General features: G+C 51.9%; 1 protein-coding gene across 3 annotated transcripts in view; it reads right to left on the reverse strand.

Annotated features, from left to right (window-relative positions):
* Positions 1-24,385, reverse strand: part of SPTB (spectrin beta, erythrocytic) — a 127,184-nt gene that overhangs the window by 12,022 nt on the left and 90,777 nt on the right. For all 3 annotated transcript variants that reach the window (XR_003422541.2, XM_027065918.2, XM_053224553.1), the window contains exons 16-32: positions 19,794-20,550; positions 19,173-19,375; positions 18,970-19,060; positions 17,445-17,591; positions 15,951-16,214; positions 15,380-15,586; positions 14,670-14,759; positions 11,073-11,351; positions 10,474-10,604; positions 9,365-9,569; positions 8,727-9,101; positions 7,006-7,250; positions 5,802-5,940; positions 5,246-5,330; positions 4,209-4,405; positions 3,856-3,905; positions 3,289-3,367 (exon numbers count right to left, since the gene is read on the reverse strand). Coding sequence is in view for 2 of the 3 variants with exons in the window: in XM_027065918.2 (XP_026921719.2) it covers positions 3,289-3,367; positions 3,856-3,905; positions 4,209-4,405; positions 5,246-5,330; positions 5,802-5,940; positions 7,006-7,250; positions 8,727-9,101; positions 9,365-9,569; positions 10,474-10,604; positions 11,073-11,351; positions 14,670-14,759; positions 15,380-15,586; positions 15,951-16,214; positions 17,445-17,591; positions 18,970-19,060; positions 19,173-19,375; positions 19,794-20,550 (3,544 nt within the window). In the remaining variant the exon portion in view is untranslated. The remainder of the gene's footprint in view (positions 1-3,288; positions 3,368-3,855; positions 3,906-4,208; positions 4,406-5,245; positions 5,331-5,801; positions 5,941-7,005; positions 7,251-8,726; positions 9,102-9,364; positions 9,570-10,473; positions 10,605-11,072; positions 11,352-14,669; positions 14,760-15,379; positions 15,587-15,950; positions 16,215-17,444; positions 17,592-18,969; positions 19,061-19,172; positions 19,376-19,793; positions 20,551-24,385) is intronic.

Below are 24,385 nucleotides of genomic sequence, written 5' to 3' on the forward strand. Positions count from 1 at the left end.
GTAGCCTCAAGTTCCAGAGGCTGACAGGGCACGACCACGTGGTGAACACTGAAGACTGCCTCTTTCTTGTTGTCACAGCCCCTCAGAGCACCAGTACCTCTCAGGGATGCCGTTCACATTGTCACAGCTGTCCCGTTGGGAGAATTCCTCAAGCAGGCCCCAATTCCCACCCCAAAGCCAAGAACTGGATGCCATGCACAGAAGACATCCCAGCACTGTTGGCTGGGACCTTTAAGCCTGGAGTGATCTGAAATGACCTGGATCCTCTGCAGTACCATTTTCCCCCGTGAAATCAATCACAACCTTTCAACAATCAACACCTCCCTGCAGATGCACTGGGGATTCTGAGGCACCCAGGGCCTGGGAGATGAGAATGCTTAGCAAGAACCCCAGGCCCTTCCCACAGCCACCCCCAGGATGAAGGGACACATACAGGCAGGGGGTACTGGGGTGACAGTGCCAGGCACTGAGAGGAAGGGGAACGCTCAGCCTGCTGCCAGGCCCCCATCCAGTGCCCTGGGGCCATCTTCAGGGCATAGACTTTGGCAGGAGCTGAGGCCCAACCCTGCCTCTCTTTCCCAAGCCAAGGACAAAGGCAAACACCCCAGCCCTTTGCCTCTTCTTTCCCATCCAGCCTCATACCAGCTAGCACCTGACAAGCTAACAGGCTCCTTAGAACTAAGGATGGGACCAGAGGAAAGTGGGGAAACCCATCTCTCCCAGCCCCTCCCTTTATTTAAGTATACTGTTGATATACAGGAACGTTCTGGACTTTCTGCAATCCCAAAGAGGGCTTTATAAGGGTGAGGAGACCCAGGACGATTAGGTGGTTTGTATAAAATCATACAGGAAGGTTCTAGCAGCATTAAGGACTAGAACCCAATGTCCTGACTTCCACTCCAGAAGTTTTGGCTTTTGTGATACCTTATTTTTTTCTGCTTGGCCTCACGCACACACTTACATACTTACCTGTATGAAAGGACCAGTTTTTTTACCAGAACGTGCTCTGATGTGGAAAGGTGGTGAGGGAGGCAATCAATTGTACAATGATGTATTTGAGGAAAAGATGGACGTGGAATGCACTCCAGTCCGTGTGTGTGTCTGCGTGTGCTTTTGCAAACACCTGGAAAGGCGGGGTACCGAGCTGGGGCCTGCAGGGTGGCCACCCGTGGTGTGTAGCAGGTGTCTGGTCCACTCCCATCTGTTCCCCCAAGCAGGAAGCCAGCATGCACTAGTGATGGGTTTCACATAAAGCAGCACCACATGGATCGATTCTACAGGGCACCCACACCAGACCACACACATGGGACAGCGTGAGAGCCACCCTAACCCAGGCCCGGCCGGGGAGAGGGCTCAGCACACTGCCAGCCCTTCCTGGGAGAGGCCAGTGGTTTCTGAAAAGGTGTCCCAGCCTGCGTGGGACCCATTTTCCTCTCTCCTCATATCAAAGACCGACTGGGTATCACACCCTCCCTTGGAGTTTTGTAGATCCTCATAAAACCCAACAAAGGGCTCAGAAAGGAGAAGCGGCAGGAAATTTGTTTCCATGAGGCCTCAGGCCTGGTATTCACTTGATTTGCCATCTGGATTCTTCCTGTAGCAAACACAGGCATCCTCCCATTTGACGGAGTGGCTGGCTCTTGGGAAGGGTCTCAGATGTGGGTTCATTCCCACCTTCCAGAGATACTCAGGTACAAGCAGGTTTTATTCCCCCAAACCCAGGGACATTCAGGTGTTGGATGGAGGCAGCTCTGACGCACACGTAATTACATTTGCACAGACGTACATGACACGGACAATGGAGTTGCTCAGGTGGCCACAAAGGAGCCCGCAGACCGGGGACACCACTGCACGTAAAGACACACAGGGACGCACAGCCGAAGCACAGGAGGTGCCGGACAGTCCCAGCCCCAGTGTCCACAGTTCGGGCAGCCCTCAAGTTCTCTCTCCTTCCGGCGGGGGCTGTTTCAGGCAAAAGGGGCTGGGACCAAGTCCGCCAGAGATCCCACATGCGGTGATGGGAGCTTCAGAGGGCACTTCTGGGAAGGACCCTCCATTGGGAGCCCAGGAATGCCCTCTGCTGGACATGAAGGGCTGGTGCAGCTCAGAAAGGGACTCCGGCCAGGCTGGAGGCAGCAGAGGGAGCTCAGAGTGTGGAAGAGTGTGTGAGTGTGAGTGTGTGTGGCTCTCAGGGGTGTGAGAAGGGCTGACAGACCTGACAGGGATTTTGCACAGGAAATAATCACTGTATGTGCATTTTTCTGGGGTGGTGCACGTATCAGAAATTTCCACCTAGAATGCCAATTTCCCTTAAAGGTTCAGGCAAGCTTAACCGGGCAACTAGAGAGGTGGGGTACATGCATTGGTGAGCCATGCAAGGCACGTGCCGAAGTCTTGTCTTCTTCTCAGCGGCTCCCCAGGGCATTTCTCCAAAACCTAGGTTACAGCCTTACCCGGCTCCCTGTACAGACACCCTGGGTCTTTTCAGCTTATGGACCTATTCCTTCCTGAAGACATGTGCCCCAAGCCTCCAGCAGCTGGTTTGTCTTGGGCCCTCCCAACACCTCCGCCAGCCAGGACTCTGATGCACCTTACTTTCCTACAAGTTTGGGGGACTGGCCCTGTGACCCAGAAGCCCTGGTGCTCTCCTTCACTCCTGCACAGCTCCTTGAAGTCTGTTCCTGCTTCAGAGCCAGCTCCATATCCAAACTCACTGACTCACAGGCATCAGGCCTGGGAGCAGCAAAAGGAAGGAGGCTCTGTGTAGGAGGGAGGGATCTGCTAGAGGGTGGCTGTCCCCGCTCCACTGCCCTAAATGTCTGTGGCTGGCGCAGGCGGGATCAGATGGTCTATTTGTGCATGTGTGAGAGAGAGAGAGAGAGTGTGTGTGTGTGTGTTCAGGGCCTACTGTGTGAAGGATGGACTGAGAGGGAAAATGGGAAAAAGAATGATGTGTAAAAATAAACCTTCCCTGGATAAACTGTTTCTCCTAATGTAGATGGTGACGTATTTATACAATAAAATTTATTAGACTAGATAATACCAAACTAATAGAGTCATATGAGTGGGCGGGCATGTCAGTTTCTTCTGGGTTGAAGGAAGGAGGCCAATTATTCTAGAGATTAAGGAAACCTAAGTTAAAAAGGAAGACTGATCTGAAGGAGGAGTCTGGAAGGCTGGGTGGTGTGCGCCTGTCCTCGCCTTCTGCCTCGGCTGAGCCTAGTAGGGATGAGCAGGTTCTGGCAGCAATGACTCCCAGGAACCAGACAAACCAGACAGGAAACTGACCGGGGACGTTCTCTCGGTGGCTGCGCGATGCGGACCTCGGGGAGCCTCCCCTGCTGTCTCGCCTTCCTCCTCTTGAGGCCTAGAGAGGACACAGCCCCTCTTTAGAAACCACCTCCCTGAGGCCGATGCCTACCCCCAAGGCACACACATCAGCTATCTCCTGGTCCAGGCCTCCTGGCAACAGGCACTTAGCAAGGAGCTGCTTAATCTGAAGAGTTATGGCAGATACTTCAGAAACGGACATGGTCGTGCACAAAATGGCCTCTCAGGCACGTGTGCAGGTGGTGCCCAGAGCAGGGGAGGTGATTCTTCAGCAGCCACTGCTCTCTACCCATTTCTGCCTGTACCCCTAGATTCGAGGGAAACAAAAGCTCCTCTCTGCCTTTAAGCTACAGACACTCCAGATTTCTCTGGCTAGTGGCCCAGGTGTGAGAGGTCACATGTGCACTGTTAAAACATCAGGGGGCCTGTTTCTGATTACAAAAGTACCCTCCCTCTCCCTTCCCACCCATCCTCTTTGGCAGAGTGCTCCTGCTGGGTCTACCGCCTGGCCCTCGCCATACTTACCCAGGCTCCTCCTCAGGTCTCTCTGGGGTCTGGCGTTCTTTTAGCTCAAGCTAGGGGAAGAAAAAGGCCCAGAGTATCAGAGCAGTCACAGAGAAGAGCTTGCCGTTAGACCAACTTTCTCTACAGATGGCTCCCAATACACCTGGTGTTTGTTCCTTTTGAAAATACCCCTTTTGCCTTTCACATTCAAAAGTTACTTTCTACCTCTCCCATTTCCTTCCCACTCTCCCCCTTGCCAAGCCTCTTACACTGTCCATGGGTGCCTAATAATGGGCTCAGAGTTCTTGACTTGAGATAACCACCCCCCCCAGGCGTGGCTGCTGAGAGCCTCCCAGCGCCCGTTCCCAGCTCACCGTAGTGGGCTTCTCCAGGGCCGCAAAGCGCTCTGCCCAGCTGGCTGTGGATTTCTCAAAGGCTTCATGCCTCTTGATAAGCTTTTCCACACTATCCACCGTGTGTCCAAAGTCCCGGCTGGCCAGGTAAGGCTCCTGGGCGATCAACCACGCTTCGGCCACAGAGGCGTCCCTCGAGAACTGGCACACTTCCAGTACTGCCACGGGGAACAAGCCACAGATACCCCCACAGGACCCAGGGGCCTGTTAGCACCCAATGGGGGGCTGCTCAGCAGACAGGGAGCTAGCGGTCAGGCAGGAGGCCCGCACGGGTGCCGGTGAATTACGCGGACACCCTGCTCCGCGGTGACCTGCGCCAGAAACCACTCTATCCCCACGCCACACCAGGCCCCTTCCTCATCTCTACCCAGAGTTACATTTGAAAAACACGTTAATCAGAACTCGAATTTGAAAACAAAATGTAATTTAGAGGTCTCCTCTTGAGGAGCAGCCTTTTGCCCTGAACACCCTCTCTTCCCAGCCCGCGGCTATCTCACATAATCACGCACAAGCAGACATGGGCCCTGTAGGCCTTCCTGGCTTGTGCGTGGCTCCTCCCTGAGTGGCAGGGTTTTCCACCTCTCCTGTCTCCAGCTGAGGAGGACAGAGCTCTTTATGTGCCTGACACGCCTCAGATCAAATATGCAGGAAGCTTTAGAGCCTTACCCCGTGACCACCCCCCACCCCCAGAACCCCAGATTACAGCTCTACAGGGACACCAGCCTGGCACAAGGCGGCAGCATCTTCCCAGCTCAGGTTCTGCCCAGACCTGGGCGAGCCCGAGGGCGAGCAGGGAGAAGGCATGCTGGCGGGTGAGAGGTGGGCTTCCAGCAGCCTGTCCACACAGGTCTGTATGGACCCCAGAACCTTGCAGATGAGTGGTGCTACAGGGGGCGGGGCTCATCTCCAGGCAGTGAAAGTCACCCCTCCATGCCCCTACCTCAGCAGGCATCTGCACCCCCTCCCCACCCCAGGTTCTGGGTCCCAGAGGTACTCACACATGCGGAGCCGCTCCCAGCGGGCCTCCCACCTCTCGTTCATCTCCTTCCTCCTGTAGAGCACCTGCTTCAGTTTCTCACTGATCTGGGGGAAGGAAGGGAGAATCACCCAGGCTTTGGGAAACCTTTCCCCTGTCTGGGATGGTATGCAAATGGATCCTGCAAAGCATGCTGGGTTTGGTCACATGGATCTGACTTCAAGTCTGGCCCTGCCACTTGCCAGCTGTGCAACCCTGGGCAAGTTACTTAACCTCTCTGAGGCACATGTGCCTCACCCTAGGAAATGGGTGTTGCCAATCCCACATGTGTGCATGTCATGGATGGTTAGGCGGGTTGTGAGACTGCTCTCCACTACTAAGCTGCCAATCTTGGATGGGTTTGGTGAGGCTCTAATCCCTGGGCCTGCACACAGCCCTGATGCTCCATGAGTGAAAGAAAGAGGAGTCTCCTCAGAGAAACCATGGCCCCCAGCACCTTCCCCAGGAAGCTGTCTGGCCCAGCAAGAGTGAGGGCAAGGACACGGAGGGGCTCATCTTCACCCCACTGTCCCTCTCACCTCCTCCGAGGCCTGGTGCTGCCTCTGCAGCAGGGACTCGCCCAGCTCCAGGCAGGCGCTAAAGTTCTTGCTCCGGGTTTCAATCTCTGCCTTGATGCCCTGGTGATACTTCATGAGCAGCTCCACCGAGGAGACGTCCCTGGGGAAGGGGGGAGGGTCAGGAATCGAGGAGGGAGTTTGGGGGAAGAAGGAAACTCTGGGTGACTCTGGCCTGCCTGATGCCAAGTCCTGACTGGAGAGGGCCACCCCCTGCCTGCCTGAGAGTCTGAACACACTTCCTCCTCTCTCTCTGGGCAGCCCAGCCCCAGCAGGAACACTGATGCCCTGGTGTCTGCCGTTGGTCAGTTGGCAGGGGATAGGCGGGGGATTTGGGAACCCCAAAGAAGCCTGAGAACATTATTTGACAACAAAAAGGAATAAAGTACCGACACATCCTACAACATGGATGAACCTTAGAAAGATTGTGCCAGGTGAAAGAAGCCAATCACGAAAGACCACATAATGTAGAATTCCTTTTCTATGAGCAGTCTAGTATAGGCAAATCTAGAGAGACAGAAAGCAGATTCGTGGTCGCCAGGGGCTGGGGGAGGAGGAAATCATGGGGTGATGACTACTAAAGGGTACAGGGTCTCTTTTAGGGGTGATGAAAATCTTCTAAACTTGGATTGCGGTGATGGTTGCAAAAAAACCCCCTGGATGGGGCACTTTAAAAGGCTGAATTATACGGTATGTGAGTTACTTCAGGGTAACAATGTTAAATATAAAGGCTTGGCCATCAGAATGGGCACCCTAGGACACAGGGACAGAGGTGGGCTGGTGACCATTGCCTTTCATGGACAATGAGCTCCTTCCTGAGCTCCCCAGCCCAGCACTGGGAGGAAGAGTGCACAGTCTCGGACCTGCCCAGCTTCGGGTACGTGAAGTGCTTATTTTCACTGACAGCTGTGGTCCTCGCCCTGCCGTCAGATCTGAATGGCAGAGGTCTTTCTCGCCACTCTCAGGGCTCCCTTCACTCTGAAGTGCTTGGTCCCCCCCACTAGAAGCTGAGCCACTCAGTTTCTGCCCCGGCCCAGCCTCAGGTGCCCCCACAGTCCAGGACTGTCTCTCCAAGGAGGGGTAGTGCCCCGAGGGCAGCACACTGGTCCGCCAGCCTCTGGGATCAAGTGGCTGAGGAGAGGGGCTGCCTTGAGGACGTCCCCCTTACCTGGGCCTCTCCTGGGTCTCGATCTGCCGGATGATGCCCTCCATCCAGGAGAGGAGGTCTCGGACCATGCTCAAGAAGCGGAATTTGTCTGCCGTGTCCACCAGCTGGGTACGGCGTCCCGCACAGGCGTCAAGCAGTGCTTGCCACGCAGCAGACACCTCCTGCTCCTTGTTCTGGATGGCATCTGCTTTTTCCCCAGCGTATGCTGTCTGCAGGCGGGTGGCCACGTCCTGGAACTGCTGTACCTGTGGTCGGGCGAAATTGGACGTTGTTCGCCAGAAAGATGTGTCTTGGGCCTCTGATGGGCAAGGGCAAGGGATCTGTCTCCTCCTGGTCTCCCTCCCCAGGGCTCTTCTAGAAGGCAAGATCTTCAGCTTCCCACCAACACTGGGGGAAATGGCACCTTGTTTTGGCCTCTATGGACCCATGCTATCCCTGGGGCTTTGAGGAGGATACAGGAGTGGAAGGGACCCTATGCCCTTTGATCTCCCTAGAATTAATGGGAGTAACTATGTGCCAGGCACTGTTCTAAACATTTTCTTATTTATTACTTTCTTAATCTTTACAACCATCCCATGAAAGAGGTACTATTGTGATCCCTGGTTTCAAGATGAGGAAACTGAGGCACAGGGAGGCTTGGTGACTGGCCTGAGGTCATTCACACTAGAAGAGGGGTGCAGACTGGGGGTATGCTCCTGAGTTCCTGTTCTTAACCACTCAACATGCTGCCTCTCTGAGGAAGGGGCTGTACCGGACCCCCTGTCTAAGGCCAGTCCCAGCACAATGAAGCCTTATTCCTGAGACTTCAGCAAGCTGTGCCCACCTCAGGGGCTCTGGCATCCACAAGGCACAAGAGCCTCATGACAGACCCCACCTCCAGCTGGACAAATTCCTGGGAGGTCCTCTCTTGGGTGAACCAGGGCCCAACCGGCCTTGGCGTCCCATCCCTGAACCCTGATGGGTGGGTGCAGGATTCCATAGCTAGCCTCTCTCCCAGTCTCTCTGGAAGGCCGCCGAGGCCCCAGCATTAAGATCCTTTGCTCTCACCCTTTCGATCACATCAAGTTCTGTGGAGCCCTATGGACCTTCAGAGGTGTCTTGGAGGCCTTCCAGTGATGGGAAGAGGGGGTCTAAGCAGATCTTGGGGTCCCTCCAGCTCCCATATAGAAAGACCAAACAGCCTGGTGGCTGAGGGCATGGTGTGTATAGCCAGACTGCCAGGATCTGAATCTTGGCTCCACTGTTGATCTATGTGTTCCCAGCCAACTTGTTCACTCTCTCTATACCTTGCTTTCCTCATCTATAAAATGCAGATAATGTTAGAAGCTACTTCAGGGGGTGGCAATGAGGATTCAGTGCCTAAATAGATTGCTTATACCCATACCTGGTGCTAGAAAAGGAACATACATATATGTTCGTTCGTAACACTGTTATACGACCAGAGAAAGAACATTTTAAGATATGTTTTGCGTTGGGCTTTTCTGAAGATTCAGTTTGAAGAACTACTTCTGAAGCTAAGGAATGTCTGAAAGCCGCAGCTCCCTGCCTTTCTGCCCCAAGCTGTTGCCTTTCTTAGGAGGTGAAATTTCCTGGTGTCCATTCTAGAGGTTTCACCTCTAGAAGCCAGAGAGGCCTCGACGCCCCCGGGGGCCTGGTCATGGGAAAGATGTGAAAGGCAGGTCCCTGGAGCCTGCAGGTGGGCAGCAGGGGACAGAAGGCACCTGCAAGCCCAGCATCTGCAGCTCCCGCTCAAAGGCAGTGTGCACCCGGTGGAAAGACTCGGCAGTGCTGGCGTCCAGCCCCACGTCCTCGGGCAGCTCACGGTGCTTCTCATCGATGAGGCCCAGGATCTCGGCGCCCGTGTAGAAGTAGCGGTGCAGGTCATGGGAGGCGGCCAGCAGCTGCATGCGTGTGTCGATGAGCTCTAGCAGGTCCGCCCACATCTCGTTCAGCCCATCCTTCCACTCGGCGATGGTGGCCGCTTCGCTGTGGCCTGCGTCGATGAGCCGCTCGATGATGATGTTCACGTTGTCCACCCGTTCCTGCCCAATCGCCCCAGTCTCCCGGGCAAAGTCCCGGAACTTGTCCCGGAGCAGCTGGACACGGGGTAAACAGAAACGTGGTTATGGGGCCCAGGGGTGGGGTGGTGTCATCACCCCAGCTGCAGACTTTCTTGAGTGGCAGCCAGAGCACCTGGAGCCACAGTCCCACACCTGCCCAGGGCAGCCTGAGTCCACAGTGGTGTCTGCATCTCCGGGTAGCAGTGTGTGCACGTGCGTGCGTGCGTGCGTGCCCGGAGTGACCGCTCCTGCTACTATGGCATTCGAGGAAGACAGAGAAAGCAGTTGTGAGTACTCACAGTGACATGGTCGAAGTCTTGCCCCATTTCAAGGGAAGAGGCCATCCGCTCCTTTTCCGTAATCCACTGCTCCAAGTCATCCGCCTCCCTCTTCAGCTGGAACAGGTGGTACATGTTCTCCAGCTTCCGCCTGCGCTCCTCCGCCATGTCCTTCAGCCCTGCATACTGCTTGTCCACCTGCCCCTGAAGCCGGATGATCTGTTCCCTGGAATTCAAAATAAGAAGGCACTCAGAGATGGAGGCAGAGAGCCCAGAGCAGCTAGTGCAGGGGAGCTGATGTACTCCTCCCACCTGTGGCAGGGATACATGGGGAGGGAAGGCAGGAGAAATGACAGCAGCTTTCCCCGGGGAAGTGCTGGGGAGAAAAAAAGAATCATCCCTGAGACCAGAATGCCTCAAGGTGCCTCCCACCATTATCCATCACCCAGGGAAGCTTAGAGAGACAAAAAAGAAGCCCCTCCATATTCCTCCAAGGAGGCTGAAGGAGCAGCACTATGAGCGGGCTCCAGCACCAGCAGGGAGGGGCCTGTGGTCCCAGGCGCTCAACCCCTGGGGCTCCCCTGAGAGATGCTGCGGTGGATGCTGAAACCCCACAGTGGTGTATGCCCTGTGGGCAGCTGAGGACAGGGCTGAGCCCGGGGTGGGAGGTGCAGCCTGAGGTGTGCAACCCAGTGGGCCCCCATCTGTGCAGAACCAACAAGATGGGTGTCGGTTTTCTACCTTCATGCCCACACAATGATTTTGCTGAGACACTGTGAGATCCTGAAGTATCCTCTGGACCATAAAGAGAAAAGCGAAGTTACTCTTCAGTGTCTCTTAGCATAATCTAACTCTACGAAAGATTAGGTCTCTTGGTTCACCAAGAGGGGAGTTTTGCTATTGCATTTTCTGATCTTTTTGCAAATCAGGCTTTAGTTGGCCCCGTTTGAAGCTACTCACACAAAACCGAAACATGAAATGGAATTGGGCCAATCAGCAGTTTTCTCAAACCCACAGTTTCCATGAAAACTGTTGCTATTTTCCCCAAAACTGTTGCTATTTTCCCACTTGGACCCGCAGGGATCCCGGTTGGTGGGGCCCCGGCCAAGTCGCTCTTGGTGCACACGCACCCCTCAGGGTGGCCTGCAGACAGCAGGCTCTGGGCCCTGGAGGCCAGCTGCTTGATGTTCCTCCCGTACTCCTCCACCGTGTGTTGCTGCCTCAGATGCCGCTTCAGCATCACGATGGCGCCCTCTTCATCCTAGGAGGCAGCGGCTGTCAGGGCACCTGCTCAGGGAGGTGCTCGAGACTGGGGGGGAGGGGGGGTAGCCAGGCTCACGGGACCCTCCCCCCCCCCCACACACACACACAAAGAAAACTGTGCATGATTCCTTCCTGTGATTCCTTTCCCACAACGTCCTACCTTCCTCTTGGTTCTTTTCTGACTCCTACCCTCCCAGGCCCAGCTCCACCCTTCTGACCCCAGGAGAACTTGCTTAGATATCCTGCACACCTCATCTCCCATCCCTCCCGTGGCAGTCCATCAGTAAAGAATCCATGGCATGAGAAAGGTGAGGAAATCTTGGGTTAGGTCAAATCTAAGTTGGCAGACAGGGCACCTGACTGCAGTGTGTATGCTGTAGCGGGTATCCTCACACACCTGGACGTACCAGGTGTGACTGCCCCCCGACTGCCCCAGCCTGACCCCCCCCCCCCAGCCCGGGCCGACCTTTGGGGTCTCGTCGGAGATGATGTAGAGCTCCTGCTCACTGATCCAGGCCTCGGCCTCGCCTGCGTCCAAGTAGTACTGCTGTGCCTCGCTGGCCTCCCGCAGGCGCTGCAGCCTCCCGGCCGCTGCCTCCCGCAGGGTGTCCCACAAACCCTGCAGGCGCCCCAAGCGCTCCTCGATGTCCTGGCAGTCAACCTCCGCCACCTCCACCAGCCGCTGCCCTCTCTGCAGCACGTCCTCCACCCGTGGCGCATGGCCCAGGATCTCATTCTGCAGGGTCTGTGGGCGGAGGGGAAGGGCTCAGAGGCGGGGCTCTCCAGCCACAAAGGGGGGCCAGGCTTGCACTCTGGCACCTTCGCGGGCAGGCTCCTGCACGGAAAACCTAGTGCCGAGCAGGTGGTGGCCGTAAAAACTGCCCCTGACCACGTGCCAGGCGCGGCGCGAGGCACCACCCAGCACCCTCCGCCCGCCGTCAGAGAGGAGCACGGAGGGCAGTGAGGAGCCGCTAGGTAACATGTGGGCAAAGAGTGGCAGCGCAGCATTTGAACGTGGCCCTCTCTGCTCCCTGTGTCTCAGCAGAGCTTGCTTCTTAGCTGTACTTGTTGGAGGAAAGGAAAATAATTTTTAAATGGCCTTGATATCTTATTTTAGCATCTCTGGCTCCATGTACAACAGTTGACAGTTACTCCTTGTTCAGATTTTAGGATTTGGGCTCCCCGCCTCCCCATTTCCATGCCTCAAATCTTTTGTGAACTTTGTATTATTTCCTGTTTAAGCATTTAGCCACCAAAATAGCATTCTCCTCTCATTCTGGTGTCTAGGTCACCTTTTTCCTCAGGGGGCCATGACCCACGTGGGACTTACTTTCTGGGTCCTGGAGCCCCAAGCCTACTTGTTTCTTGTGTGTGGGCTCTCGGCTCCTTACACCTCCTCTCCTCCCTTTGTACAATTTGCCTGTGGCCTTTAAAACCACCCAGAGGGCGGGGGCAAGAGCTGTACACACAAGTAGTGCAGTGACTGTCAGCATTTAAAATCTACAGACCCAGCACTATCCACAAGTCACCCAACTTGCTGAAATGCCTTTTTACCCTTTCGACCCGAAATCTCAATTCTGACAATTTTTTGTGGTCCGTCTAATTGAATTCAAACAACCCATGGTGTCAGCTCCGTGTGCCTCTTTACTATTCCTGAGATCTTACGACCTCTGCAAGGGATCCTACAAGGTATTTCGCTCCCTCTTTTTAAGCAATTCCTTTATCGGCTCCCATGCAGTGTGCTCACTTATGATGTATTCTTCGTACCTCACGTGACCAACATGTATTTATTATTTCCTGGGTACAAGGCCTTGTTCCAGGTTCTAGGGACAGCCTAGGAACAAGATAAATAAAACCCCTGCCCTCATAAAGCTTACGCTGTTGTAGAGGGAATAGAAGGTGAGCATGCAAATAAGTGAATAAATGTGGATAATGGGTACCATGAGGAAAATACTGCAATGAGATGAAGAATGTCTACTGATGCGTGCTGATGGCTACCTGAGCTCGGGGTGTCAGAAAGGGCCTTCCTGAGGAGATGGCATGAGTTACGAGAAGGAGGCAACCTCACAAAGACTTGGGGCATGAGTGTTGCCGGCAAGACGGAAGAGTGAGTGTGAAGTCCCTGGGGTGGAAGCAAGCCTGCACTATCTGTAGGCCAGAGACAGGGCCAGGAAAGCTACAATACTGTGATGAGGAGGGCCAAGGTGATGAGAGGTGACTTTAGAGGAAGGCAGGGGCCAGATCAGGTGGGACAGTGGTTCTTAACCCTGGTTGCACATTGAATAATCTGGGAAGACATACAGAGTCAGGGCCCTATCCCCAGAGACCTTAATTAATTTATCTGACACAGGAACTGGGCATTCTTAGGTTTCAAAGTTCCCTCAGGTGATTCTCATGTGCAGCCAAAGTTGAGAACCATTCATACCTTGCAGGATTTGTTCTAGTTGCAATGGACAGCCATTAGAGCAGTGGTTCTCAAAGTGGGATCCCAGACCCATGGCATCATTATCACCCAGGATCTTGATAGATATGCAAATTATGAGGCTCTACTCCCAGAGTCTGAATCAGTAGACCTGAGGTGGATCCCAGTCAACTGTGTTTTAACAAGCCCTCTAGGGGAGTCTGATGCACACTGAACTTTGAGAACCACTGCAATAGAGGGAGTGATGAAAGGAGATTTAAGCCTTAGCGAGTCTAAAGTCGTCTTTACTAGGGCAGCCATGCTCTCCCAGGAGACTACCTTTCCCTTCTTGATTAGGGGAACCCCATCCATATTTGTCTTGCTCTTTTCCTGAAATAGCAACCTTCATCCAGGGGAGTTCAGAGTCTTCTGGCAATAACACCAAGGTTAGACAGAGTCAAAATCTTTAGTGTTGCAAGGAGCGATGTTGGCTCATTTTACAGTTGAGGAAACTGAGGCCCCAAGAATACACTCTTCTGCCAGTGTCCTTCTTTTAAATGGAGGTTGTGACGTTAATTGAATCCCCACCTACTACTTTCTGGCCCAAGTCCCTCCCTGTGCCCACTGGAGGCTTTATGACTAGGTTGTGTCAACTGGAAGCAAAGGGTCTGAGAGTTTTCAGACACCTCTTTGAATGTAAATCAGACCCCTGCACAGCAGCTGGGCTCTGTGAGCAGATGTCAGCTGCTATTGTTTGGAGGAAGTACTATCTGTCCTGACCTTTCTTCCCCAAGGAGCTGCGATACTGACTGGCATTCTGGGACACACTGCTCTTCTCTGGGATAAGTTCCCAGGCTCTCATTGCTCTTGGCTGTGGCTGCCCCCACTCCCTGACCCAGAGAGGAGACCGGGCAGCAGGGGCAACTCTCTGCCCAAGAGTAGGGTCTGTGGCCAGCTCATCTAGACACAGAGACACCCTGAGCCCATGCAGCTGTATCCTCTTGGAAGATACAAGAGCATACTTGTATTCCTGACATAGGAGGAAATATGGCATCTGCTCACTTCCAGGAGTCTCACCAGGGCCACAGAAGTAACTAGGGTCATCAGGCTTAAGAAAGAGCAGAACAGCAAGTGGATGTTGTTCCAAAGGTTCAGATACCAAGTTTAGTGGCTTCCTAATGGGGTTTGAGCCCCACAAATATTCTCATGTGTTGGGAGAAATGGGTCTTACTTACCCTGAGGGCCAGGCTCAGCCCTGGAAGAGGAGCAAGTCATTATTGAGAAAGAAATCAGGAACTATGGGCTTCCTTTCAGGGAGGCCATGGGATACAGAAGCCATAAAGCACAACAAACCCTGGGCCAGGGCTTCTGGGTCCTGCACTCACGTATGCTCTGATGGGTCTAAATGCCCCCAAATCCTTAAACATCTGGACATCCCCTGACCAGCCCGGCTCTGCTATGGACTTCCCAGAATTCTCTCTGCCATCACCAAAGTTTCTCTTTTTATGGGGTCTGTGAGCCTCATCGCTACCAACGAGAATAATAATCTGCTGTTGCTGGCTTTCTGCATGTCAAGGCTGGGAGTTCCTCCCTGGGAAGGGCAGGGGCAGGGAGGAGGTGGTGGGGGTGGGGGGGACACTAACCAGGTGAAGCAGGACTCACCTGATTCTTCTTCATGAACAGCTGTACAGTTTGTAGATTCGTGCCATAGTCTGCTGACTGGGCCAGAGGCAGCCTCTCTTCCACCCACAGCTGTAGAGACCAGAAGGCAGGGGCAGCTGATGATGGTCATGGTCAACTTTTCCCCACACACTCACCTGAGTCAGACAGAGCTCTTTCCTGCTGTGTCTCCCCGGTTCTTCCCAACGCCCCATGAGGATTTTGCCCCCATTTTATAGATGGGGACAGTTTGATATTATGAGGTTCCAAATGACTTGCTCCTGGTCACACACGGGGCAGGTAACATAGCTGGATTTGAACCCAAGTCTGTCTGCCCCGAAGTCCGTAACTGAGTTACCATTCAAAAAGCATTGGTCGAAGGCCTGGGTGGCTCAGTCAGTTAAGCATCCAACTCTTGATCTCGGCTCAGATCATGATCTCACAGCTTGTGGGATTGAGTCCTGCATTGGGCCCTGTGCTGACAGCATGGAGCCTGCTTGGGATTCTCTCTCTGTCCCTTCCCCTCATGCTCTCTCAAAAATAAACATTAAAAAAAAACCCTTAAAAAAAAAAGCACGGGTTTTACTATCATATTTATGCAATAATCACATTGGCTTTCTGAGATAAGGAGATGAGGGGACCAGAAATCTTTAAAAACTCCCTAGGGCTGCAGCCAGCCATCCTGCCTCTAGGGGGGGTCTGTACCCACTCACCGTCTCATCCTCTAAGTCCCGGCTGATCTGCAGCTTGGCTCGGGATGACTCCAGCTGCTTCTTCCTCCTCTCCAGGGGCTCCAGGAGGTCCAGGAACCGCTTCTCGATGCTCACGTCTGTGTCTTCTGCCTCATCTCCCAGTGAGGGCACCTGGGCAAGCAGCTCCCCCAGCTCCTCCTTCCGCACATTCACTTGGTCCTCCACACGCTGGGGCATAAGGGGACAGTGTCAGTACCAACCTTGGCACCTGGATAGTCCCTCATCCTCATCATCATCCGTATCCCATTCATCTTTAAAGGCCCCACCTCCCCCAGGAAGTCTCCCTGGGTGTCCCCACTCATCCTTCCTGCCTCACAAGCGCCTGTCCTATACTTGTGGTGCATGCTTTTATTAACCCCGGATCCCTGTCTTCACTACAAAGGGGTAGGAGATGGGTTATGAACCAGGAGACATTTTTGCTTGATAAAGGCAAGCCCACCTAAGAGGAACAGGAGTACTTACTTTCAGGTTGCACATTTGCTTCCTAAGATCTCCTATTCCAACACTCCCAGTCTACAACCCACTCACGTGCCTTCAGCTTAGCCAGCATCCGGTTGACACTGGTCAGGTCCTTGCCAGGGTCATCGGACTGCAGCTGGTCCTCCATAGCACTGATCCACTTGTTGAGGTCGGCGTGGGTCTGTGAGCGCAGGTAGGAGTTCCTGGCAGCTGAGAGGTGCTGGGTCCTCTCCTGTGTGGTGGCCTGAAGTTCATCCCAGAGCCGGTGCAAATCTTCCAGCCTCTGGGACACCAGGGCCAAATAATGAGGCTTCTCCTCCATCAGCTGCTTTCCTTCCTGTGGGGGAAACAGGAGGGCTCACCCTTTGAGGCCAGGCAGCCTTGGAACAGCCCTGCTCCAAGTGGTTGCCAGGGGTTAACTGAGGTCAGGGAGGCAAAGAATCTGCCTGGAACTCAGGTGAGGCTCATCTCAAAGACTGCACCCCCCCCTCCCCCACCCGAGTTATTTTCAGGAGAAGGTGTGACAGGGAGGGGTATGTCTGGAGCAAAGGACTCAGGGAGATTGTAGTATGGGGAGTTGCAGACCAGGATCAACTGATGCTAAATTATTTTTTAATTAAAAAAGATTCAAGATCCATTCAGGTACAAGCAGCATGGAAAGGACTCTACTCTCTCTTGATGGTTTTCTCAGAGGCTGTGCACTGCTAACCTTTGTGATATGTTTTAGTTACTGAGTGTGTCTTACCTGGTTTTCACCTGAATAAATGTACCCTTTTAGGTGAGTACAGTATAATATGACATAGGCCTAGAAATAGATGTTGCTAATAATAGCCAATAGTTACTGTATGGCCAGTAAGTGCTAAGGGCTATTCTAAGTGCTTTAATGCTCACCATCCCTTGGCTAGGTATTGTTATTACCCTCATTTTTCAGATGAAGAAACTGAGGCCCAGAGAGGTTGAGGAGTTGGACAGTCTGGCTTGGAGCCTGCACCTTCAACCACAATGACTTCTTCCTACTTTTTCCTGGACAGCCACAGTAGGGAGGAGTAAATGCAACTGATTCTCAGATCTACCACCAGCTACATTTTCACTTGGGTCCTTGGGCAAGCTTGTTATAGGGGGGACCCCTGGCTCCCCATCTATGAGGGGTTGTCCTGCCCATCCAAATAATGAGGGTCAATGGTCCCCTGAGCCACTCTACTCATCTCATATACTCCTTTGCCCTTGGGAGGGACGGTGCTGGTGTCCTGGTGAGAATAACGGAAGGCAAACAGAGATAACTGGTGTCCTGGCACTAGATGCTGAGGCACCAACTCGGGTTTTCTCACTGTCCTGGACTGTCTCTAGACTCAGGCCACCCAGAGGAGGCACCAATTCTGACCAGACCCTACAAGGCTGGATATACCAGGAGCTCTGAAGGTTTGGCTACTATTTAGAGAAGTTTTTCACTTCCAGGGTCTATACCATCCAGTAAGCTTCAGATAGTGTCTATGCCCTGAGTGAAGCTTATTCAGGTAAGCACATCTGAGCAGAGAGCCCCCCACCACTCACCATTTGCTTTACTTACTGCATCAATGCTATCTAACCATCCTTGGTGGGAAGCCAGGTCTGCCACAAAGGCCTGGTGCTTCAGCCACTTGTTTTGAAGGTTTCTCACTTCATCATAGGAGACATCCTGAGATGTTAGCAGCTTGTCATTGATCCAGAGAGTGAGCTGTGGACAGAAAGCGGGAGTCCAACAATCTCTGAGTGTACCTCTTTGGCCAGGGGCTCAGGGCAGGTCCTGATCTCCACCTCTGGCTGCAGAAGAAGGCCAAGGAGAGGAAGTAGGAATACAGCAGAGTACTACTCTCCATAGCTCTTGGTTCCTAACTCCAAGCACAGGCAACTTAACCTGTGTTGTCTCAGGGTTAAAACATAAGCACCTGAGTGTCTTCCCTAGTAGACTGTGTGCAGTATGACTCCAGGGATATCTATGCTTCTCTCCATATTTCCAGGACCTAGGACAGGGCCTGGCCTATTACAGGAACTCAGTGAGTGTTTACTGGATGGACAGATAAATCCATCCTTTGGCAGTAGGGTGAGAAATCATTAATAAACACAGAGAAAATGTTATCTGAGGAAGAAGTCAAGGGCAGATCCTGTATTTAACAATGAGGGAAGAACCGTGATAAGCATCCAATGTTTCCAAGATGTCCTGGCAGCATACCAAGCCTGGTTGGTGCCAAGGGCAGAGGTAGATGAAAACAAAGTTGTTTGGGCAGGGTGGAAAGGGGTATGAGGATGGGAGCAAAAAACAAGTCAGAGAAAGCACCATTCCACACAGAAGTACTGCTCATGGAGGGACTCAGGAGTGTGGCTTACACCAGGCTGAGCAAGGACCTCTGAGTCAGTTCTCCAACTGGGAGGTTTGTTGAAAATGCTGTTCTCTCTCTCTCACCCCTTAAGGTTCTGATTCATCTGGGCCTCAGTGGGGCCCAGGACTTTGCATTTAATGAGGGCCAGGACTGGCTCCATCATTTTCAGGGCCCATTGCAAAATGGAAATACTCAAAATTATTAAGAATTTCAAGATGGCAACCACAGACCATTAAATCAAGCATGGGGTCCTTCTAAGCACAGGTCCTGTATGAATGCACAGGTTGCATGTTCTTGAAGCTGGCCTTGACTAGGGCCCTAGGTGACTTTAATATAGATAGCCCTAGGGCCACTCTTTGAGGAACCCTGCCCTAGACTGTGCAAATTAAAAGATGACTTTGTAGATTCAGGGTTAAAAAAAAAAAAGAAAAAAAAGAGAACTGTAGAACCAAAGATTCTAGAGGATGACCTATGCTATCAAATACCCAGAGTTTCCCTCATGAAATTCCAGACTCCCAACTTGGAATCCTGTGGACTCTTTTTTTTTTTAAGTTTATTTACTTATTTTTTAGTAATCTCTATACCCAACGTGGGGCTCAAACCCATGACTCTGAGATCAAGAGCAGCACACTCCTCTGACTGAGCCAGCCTGGTGTACTCCCTGTGGACTTCCCAGGGCACTTTGATCCTAGAATGGAATCTCCTGCAAAGTGACCTGCCTTGCTGCAGCCTCACCTCTTGGCAGTTCTGGAGGAAGTTCTGGAGCTCCAAGTTGTCTCTCAGAGTTGCTGAGGCCTCCTGAGCCTTCTCCTTGTTTTTCCTGTGCCTGGAAGGGAAGCCGGATGCTGCGGTTCACAACATGGCTAAGCCTGGGAATCATGCACACCACCACCAGCCCTACCTGGCTCTGGCCTCATGACCTTGGGGGTGGAGAGTACCTGTCCTCAATCAGCTGCACCTTCTCTAGGATCTTGTCTGAGTAGAGGTTTTTGTCAGCTACCAGCTTGTTTCCAGAGTCCACAGGACTCAAGACCTTATCCTGGTTGTTCTCCATAGACATCAAGAAATCCTCAAACTTCCGGATCCCAGCCTCTGCAGCCTCTAGGGAGTCTGGGGGCTCCAAGTGAGCCAGAGTATATTCCTGTTGAAGCAAGTTTCCAGATAAGGGATGAAGACAAGCTGAGAGGGCAGTGAGGACACTTGCCAAGCAGTAGCACCGTGTGCAGCCATATAGGCTACAGCACGAATGGTGACCTGCTGGAGTTGTGCAAGGAAGAGGCAACCCCAGGCTTGGCCCCCGGCACCCGAGGAACAGTGTGCCTAAAGCCACATGGAAGGGTAATGGCTCAGGGGAAAATTTACAACTGCAGCCTGTAACTGACCCAAGAAGAAGAAGGCAAAGTTTAGGACACAGGGCTGGCAAAGGAACAAAGAGGATTTCCCCCCAATTGGCCAGAGAGAGTCCCCCAAAATTTGTTCTCTGAGAACATTCAAAGACTCACCAGTGCTGTTGCCCTGAGAGAGGACCCCACTTCCCAATCCTGAATGCCTCCCTCTACCTGATTGCTGAGGATGGCTTCAGCTTGCTTGGCATCTCTCTGGAACTCCTGGAAGCCAAGGCACTGGGCGAGCGAGTGGTTGCGGCTCTCCCACATCCGGCACAGGGCATCCCAGCCCGCATCCAGGCCCTCCAGCCTCTGGCCCAGAAGCAGATACTCCGGGTCCGTCTGATCACGGATCACATTCTCTCCGGATACCCTGACATGCTGGTAGCTCTCTTGGTGCCCATCAATCTCGTCCTTGATGGCCGCATGCTGCTGAAGGAGCTGCTCGGCCTCCGGGAGGGACTCGGGCATATCCTCGGAGGCCACGGCCTTCTGGGCCATGGACAGCCAGGACTGGAAGTCATCTAGATTCTGCAGGAAGGCCTGCAGCTGGCTGGCTTCACCCAGCGAGGCTTCCTGCTCCTGGAGGGCTTCCTGCAGGTCCTTCCACAGCTGCTCCACACATGCCTGCCGCTGGCCAATGTCCTCTCTCTGCTCAGGGTGAGAATCCATCAGCTGCTGCGACTCACGCTCCAGGGCACCCACGCGGGCCTGGATGGCGGCCACATCGCGCTCCAACCCCGACAGCTTCCGCTGGATGGCAATGACGCCTGCCAGGTCCTGGCCCAGGTCCTTTGTGGACCGTACCACGTGCATCTTGTCCTCAATCCACTTGCTAGTCTCTTCACAGTCCACACAATAGTTACGCACCCGGAGGGCTGAGTTTACTGCCTCCCGCCGCTCTGACACTACTGTCTGGAATGCCAGCCACCTGCCAAGGGGGACACAGAAACCCACTTCCTTAACCCTTCCCACAGGGCATCCCTACCCAGATTCCCAGCAGAGTCTCTCTCCATAGATCTTGCACACCAAAGAAAATCATCTACCCAACAAACTGTGATGAGTAAAATTCATTTATCCAATTTTACCCAAGATAATATAGACTGCCAATCGGATATTTCCATCAGGAGGAGGCAAGATTCCAACCAGAAGTTAAGGAACGACCTTGATGCTTAGTTTGGTTATGTAGTTGAATTCTGGGCAAACATATAACCTCCCCAGATTTTTTGAAATGCTGAAAATAATTAGAAACCTTACATTTATCAACTTAAAGGCAATTTCAGGACACAAGGTGCCAGTGGCCCTAAAGGAACCATACAGATGCCTAAGACCATGTTCACAGTGCCCAAGGCCTAAAAAGGTCACCTTGTTTCTTTTTTAATTTTTTTTAACGTTTATTTATTTTTGAGACAGAGAGAAACAGAGCATGAACGGGGGAGGGTCAGAGAGAGGGAGACACAGAATCTGAAACAGTCTCCAGGCTCTGAGCTGTCAGCACAGAGCCTGACACGGGGCTCGAACTCACAGACCGCGAGATCATGACCTGAGCCGAAGTCGGCCGCTTAACAGACTGAGCCACCCAGGCGCCCCAAAGGTCACCTTGTTTCTAAAAGAAAAGAGGCCTGGGGTGCCTGGGTGGCTCGGTCAGTTGAACATCTGACTCTTGATTTCAGCTCAGGCCATGATCCCAGGGTCCATGCTGAGTCAGGCTCCATGCTGGGCATGGAGGATGCTTAAGATTCTCTCTCCCCTCTTCCTCTCCCCTTCTCCTACACACACACACACACACACACACACACTCTAAAACGAAAATAAAAGTGGCCTTATGGAGGAGGAGGAGGAAGAGGAAGGGAGAAACTGGGATTATAATTGAGAAATGGATAATATAATCTTGACCTTAAGATGCACTGCCAGAATGAAAATGGGAAAAACGCAAAGGTCTGGCAGATGTTCTGGAACCTGGGTTGGTCTGCAGCCCCCAGTAAGCTTCTTCTAAAGAGCTGGGCATCAGCATGGGCCGAGGCCACCAGAGACCCTTTCCTTGGACCCAAGTTTACTCATTCTGAGTAATATGTAATAAGTAAGTAATACAGAAGCACTTAAGAGTGTGCTGAGTGCTCATTTGCTGAGCTCATCTTTCTTGAATACCCACAGGGTATAATAAGTATTATGTTAGCTGTTGGGAGAACATAGTCATAGTCAGAATTCACCTTATGGAGTGTATGATTTAGAGAGAAATTAAGACAAGCTCACAAAATAACTGGTATAAAGTACTATGTACACCAGGCAGAGAGAACTAAGGACACTGTGAGGGTGATGGGGGTGATGGGGGCAGGTTTTGTGGTGGACATCAGAGTTGAATCTCAATGAGCAGCTCTCCAGCACCACCACTGTACTGATCTAAGGATTGGGTCCTGAGTATCTTGCTCCTCTTTGTACCCTCAGAACCTGGGGGAAGGAGGCTGAGCAACTAGGCAAATGGCCTGGGGAGAGGGCAAGGTGGGTACTCCCAAGGTGTGACAACAGCTGCTAAAGAGGGGTGAGAGGTCTGCAAAGAGAAGTGGGAGATAGGCTAGGAGGAACTGGGAATACCAGGACAGAGAAGAGCAAGAGCCCAAGGATTTTGCAATTTCTCTCCTAGACAGAGAAGTCCCTGATTCCTGGGAAATTCTGTGCCTCCATGCAAGAAGCTCTGTGGTGATTTTCTAGGCCTTTCCTGGTGTGGCCTCACCACAGCCACCAGCAGAGATCACAGAGAGGATGGGCTGGGAATTAAGTCTAGTTGCTCCTGCTGCACTGTCTTTAAGATGGAAGAAGCTGACAGAACCACTCCAGTCAGCCCTGGTGAGGCCAGTCAGAAGTTCAGGTTTGGTCCTGGGCCAAATCATTAAAAAAAAAAATGGAATTGGGGTGTGTAGATGGCTCAGTCCATTAAGCCTCCAACTTTGGCTCAGGTCATGATCTTGTGGTTCATGGGTTTGAGCCCCACACTATGCTCTGTGCTGACAGCTCAGAGCCTGGAGTCTGCCTCATATTCTGTGTCTTCCTCTCTGCCCCTCCCCAGCTCGCTCTCGCTTTCTCTCTCAAAAATAAACATTAAAAAAAGTGGAATGTATACAGCGTATGAAGGTAATCACTTATTCAGTAAGTGTTTGAATGACTCATATGGGCCAAGCCTGGCAGAAGAGATTTCAGTTGTGTCCCTGTTCACTCATTCACTAAATATTTATCATGCAACTTTCATGTGCCTTTTGCCAGGCACTGTTCTAGGCTCTAGGGATGTAGCAATGAACAAAGCAAAGTACTTGCTCTCATTTGAATGAGCAGAGACAGATAAGTAAGTCCATAATTCATCAAGTGGTGATAGGTACAATGAAAAAGTAAAGCAACATAATGAGATAGAGGCAGAGGGGCTGGGTAGGAAGTAGGTAGTGATGTTTTCAACTGGGTGGTCAGTGAAGGCTGTTCCAATAAGCTGAGTCTGAATAATATAAGGGAGTAAGCCGTGTGTGTGTGTGTGTGTGTGTGTGTGTGTGTGTGTGTGCGCGTGCGTGCGTGTATGTGGATTTTCGGGCCTTAAATACATAAGGCTTTGTTTTGACATTATTATAATGGTAAGTCCTTCTATCAAAGAATATGGCATACTTCTCTTCTTTTTCAAGTTTTGTTCTGCTTCCTTCACATTCACTTTGCATATTTCTTATTTTATTCTTTACTTTATTTTTTTAACATTTATTCATTTTCTTAAAATAATTTTTTTGTTAATGTTTTTGTTATTTTTGAGAGACAGAGACAGAGTAAAAGTGGGGGAGGGGCAGAGAGAGAGGGAGACACAGAATCCGAAGCAGGCTCCAAGCTCTGAACTTTCAGCACAGATCCCGAAGCACAGCTCAAACCCACAAACCGTGAGATCATGACCTGAGCCAAAGTCGGACACTTAACCAACTGAGCCACCCAGGCATCCTGTTACTTATTTTTTTCTAAATATAATTTATTGTCAAGTTAACTAACATACAGAGTATACAATGTGCTCTTGGTTTTGGGAGTAGATTCCCATGATTCATAACTTGCATACAACACCCAGTGCTCATTCCAACAAGTGCCCTCCTCAATACCCATCACCTATTTTCCCCTCCCCCCACCCCCTTCAACCCTCAATTTATTCTCTGTATTTCAGAGTCTCTTATGGTTTGCCTCACTCTCTGTTTGAAACTATTTTCCCCCCTTTCCCTCCCCTCTGGTCTTCTGTTAAGTTTCTCAAACTCCACATATGAGTGAAAACATAGGATATCTTTCTCTGACTTATTTCACTTAGCATAATACCCTCCAGTTCCATCCATGTTGTTACAAATGGCACGATTTCATTCTTTCTCATTGCCAAGTAGCATTCCATTGTATATATAAACCACATCTTCTTTAGCCATTCATCAGTTGATGGATATTTGGGCTTTTTCCATAATTTGGCTATTATTGACAGTGCTGTTATAAACATTGGGGTACATGTGCCCCTATGCATCAGCACTCCTGTATCCTTTGGATAAACTCCTAGTAGTGGCCAAGTGGATATTTGGAAAGAGAATATTCCAAACAGAGGAAAGCTCAACTATATGCTTGGTGCTCAAAGCACTGTGGGCAGTAAAGATACTGCTCTTCATTTGCTTCTAGTCTAGCAGGAAAGTTCTTCAGGATAAAAGTAATTATAATGGAAGGTAGACCATAAAGCTCTGAACCAGTACAAAGGAGGGAAAGAATGGTTTTCATCTTGG

The sequence above is a fragment of the Acinonyx jubatus genome, chromosome B3, assembly GCF_027475565.1.
Source record: "Acinonyx jubatus isolate Ajub_Pintada_27869175 chromosome B3, VMU_Ajub_asm_v1.0, whole genome shotgun sequence".
Taxonomy (NCBI): domain Eukaryota; kingdom Metazoa; phylum Chordata; class Mammalia; order Carnivora; family Felidae; genus Acinonyx; species Acinonyx jubatus.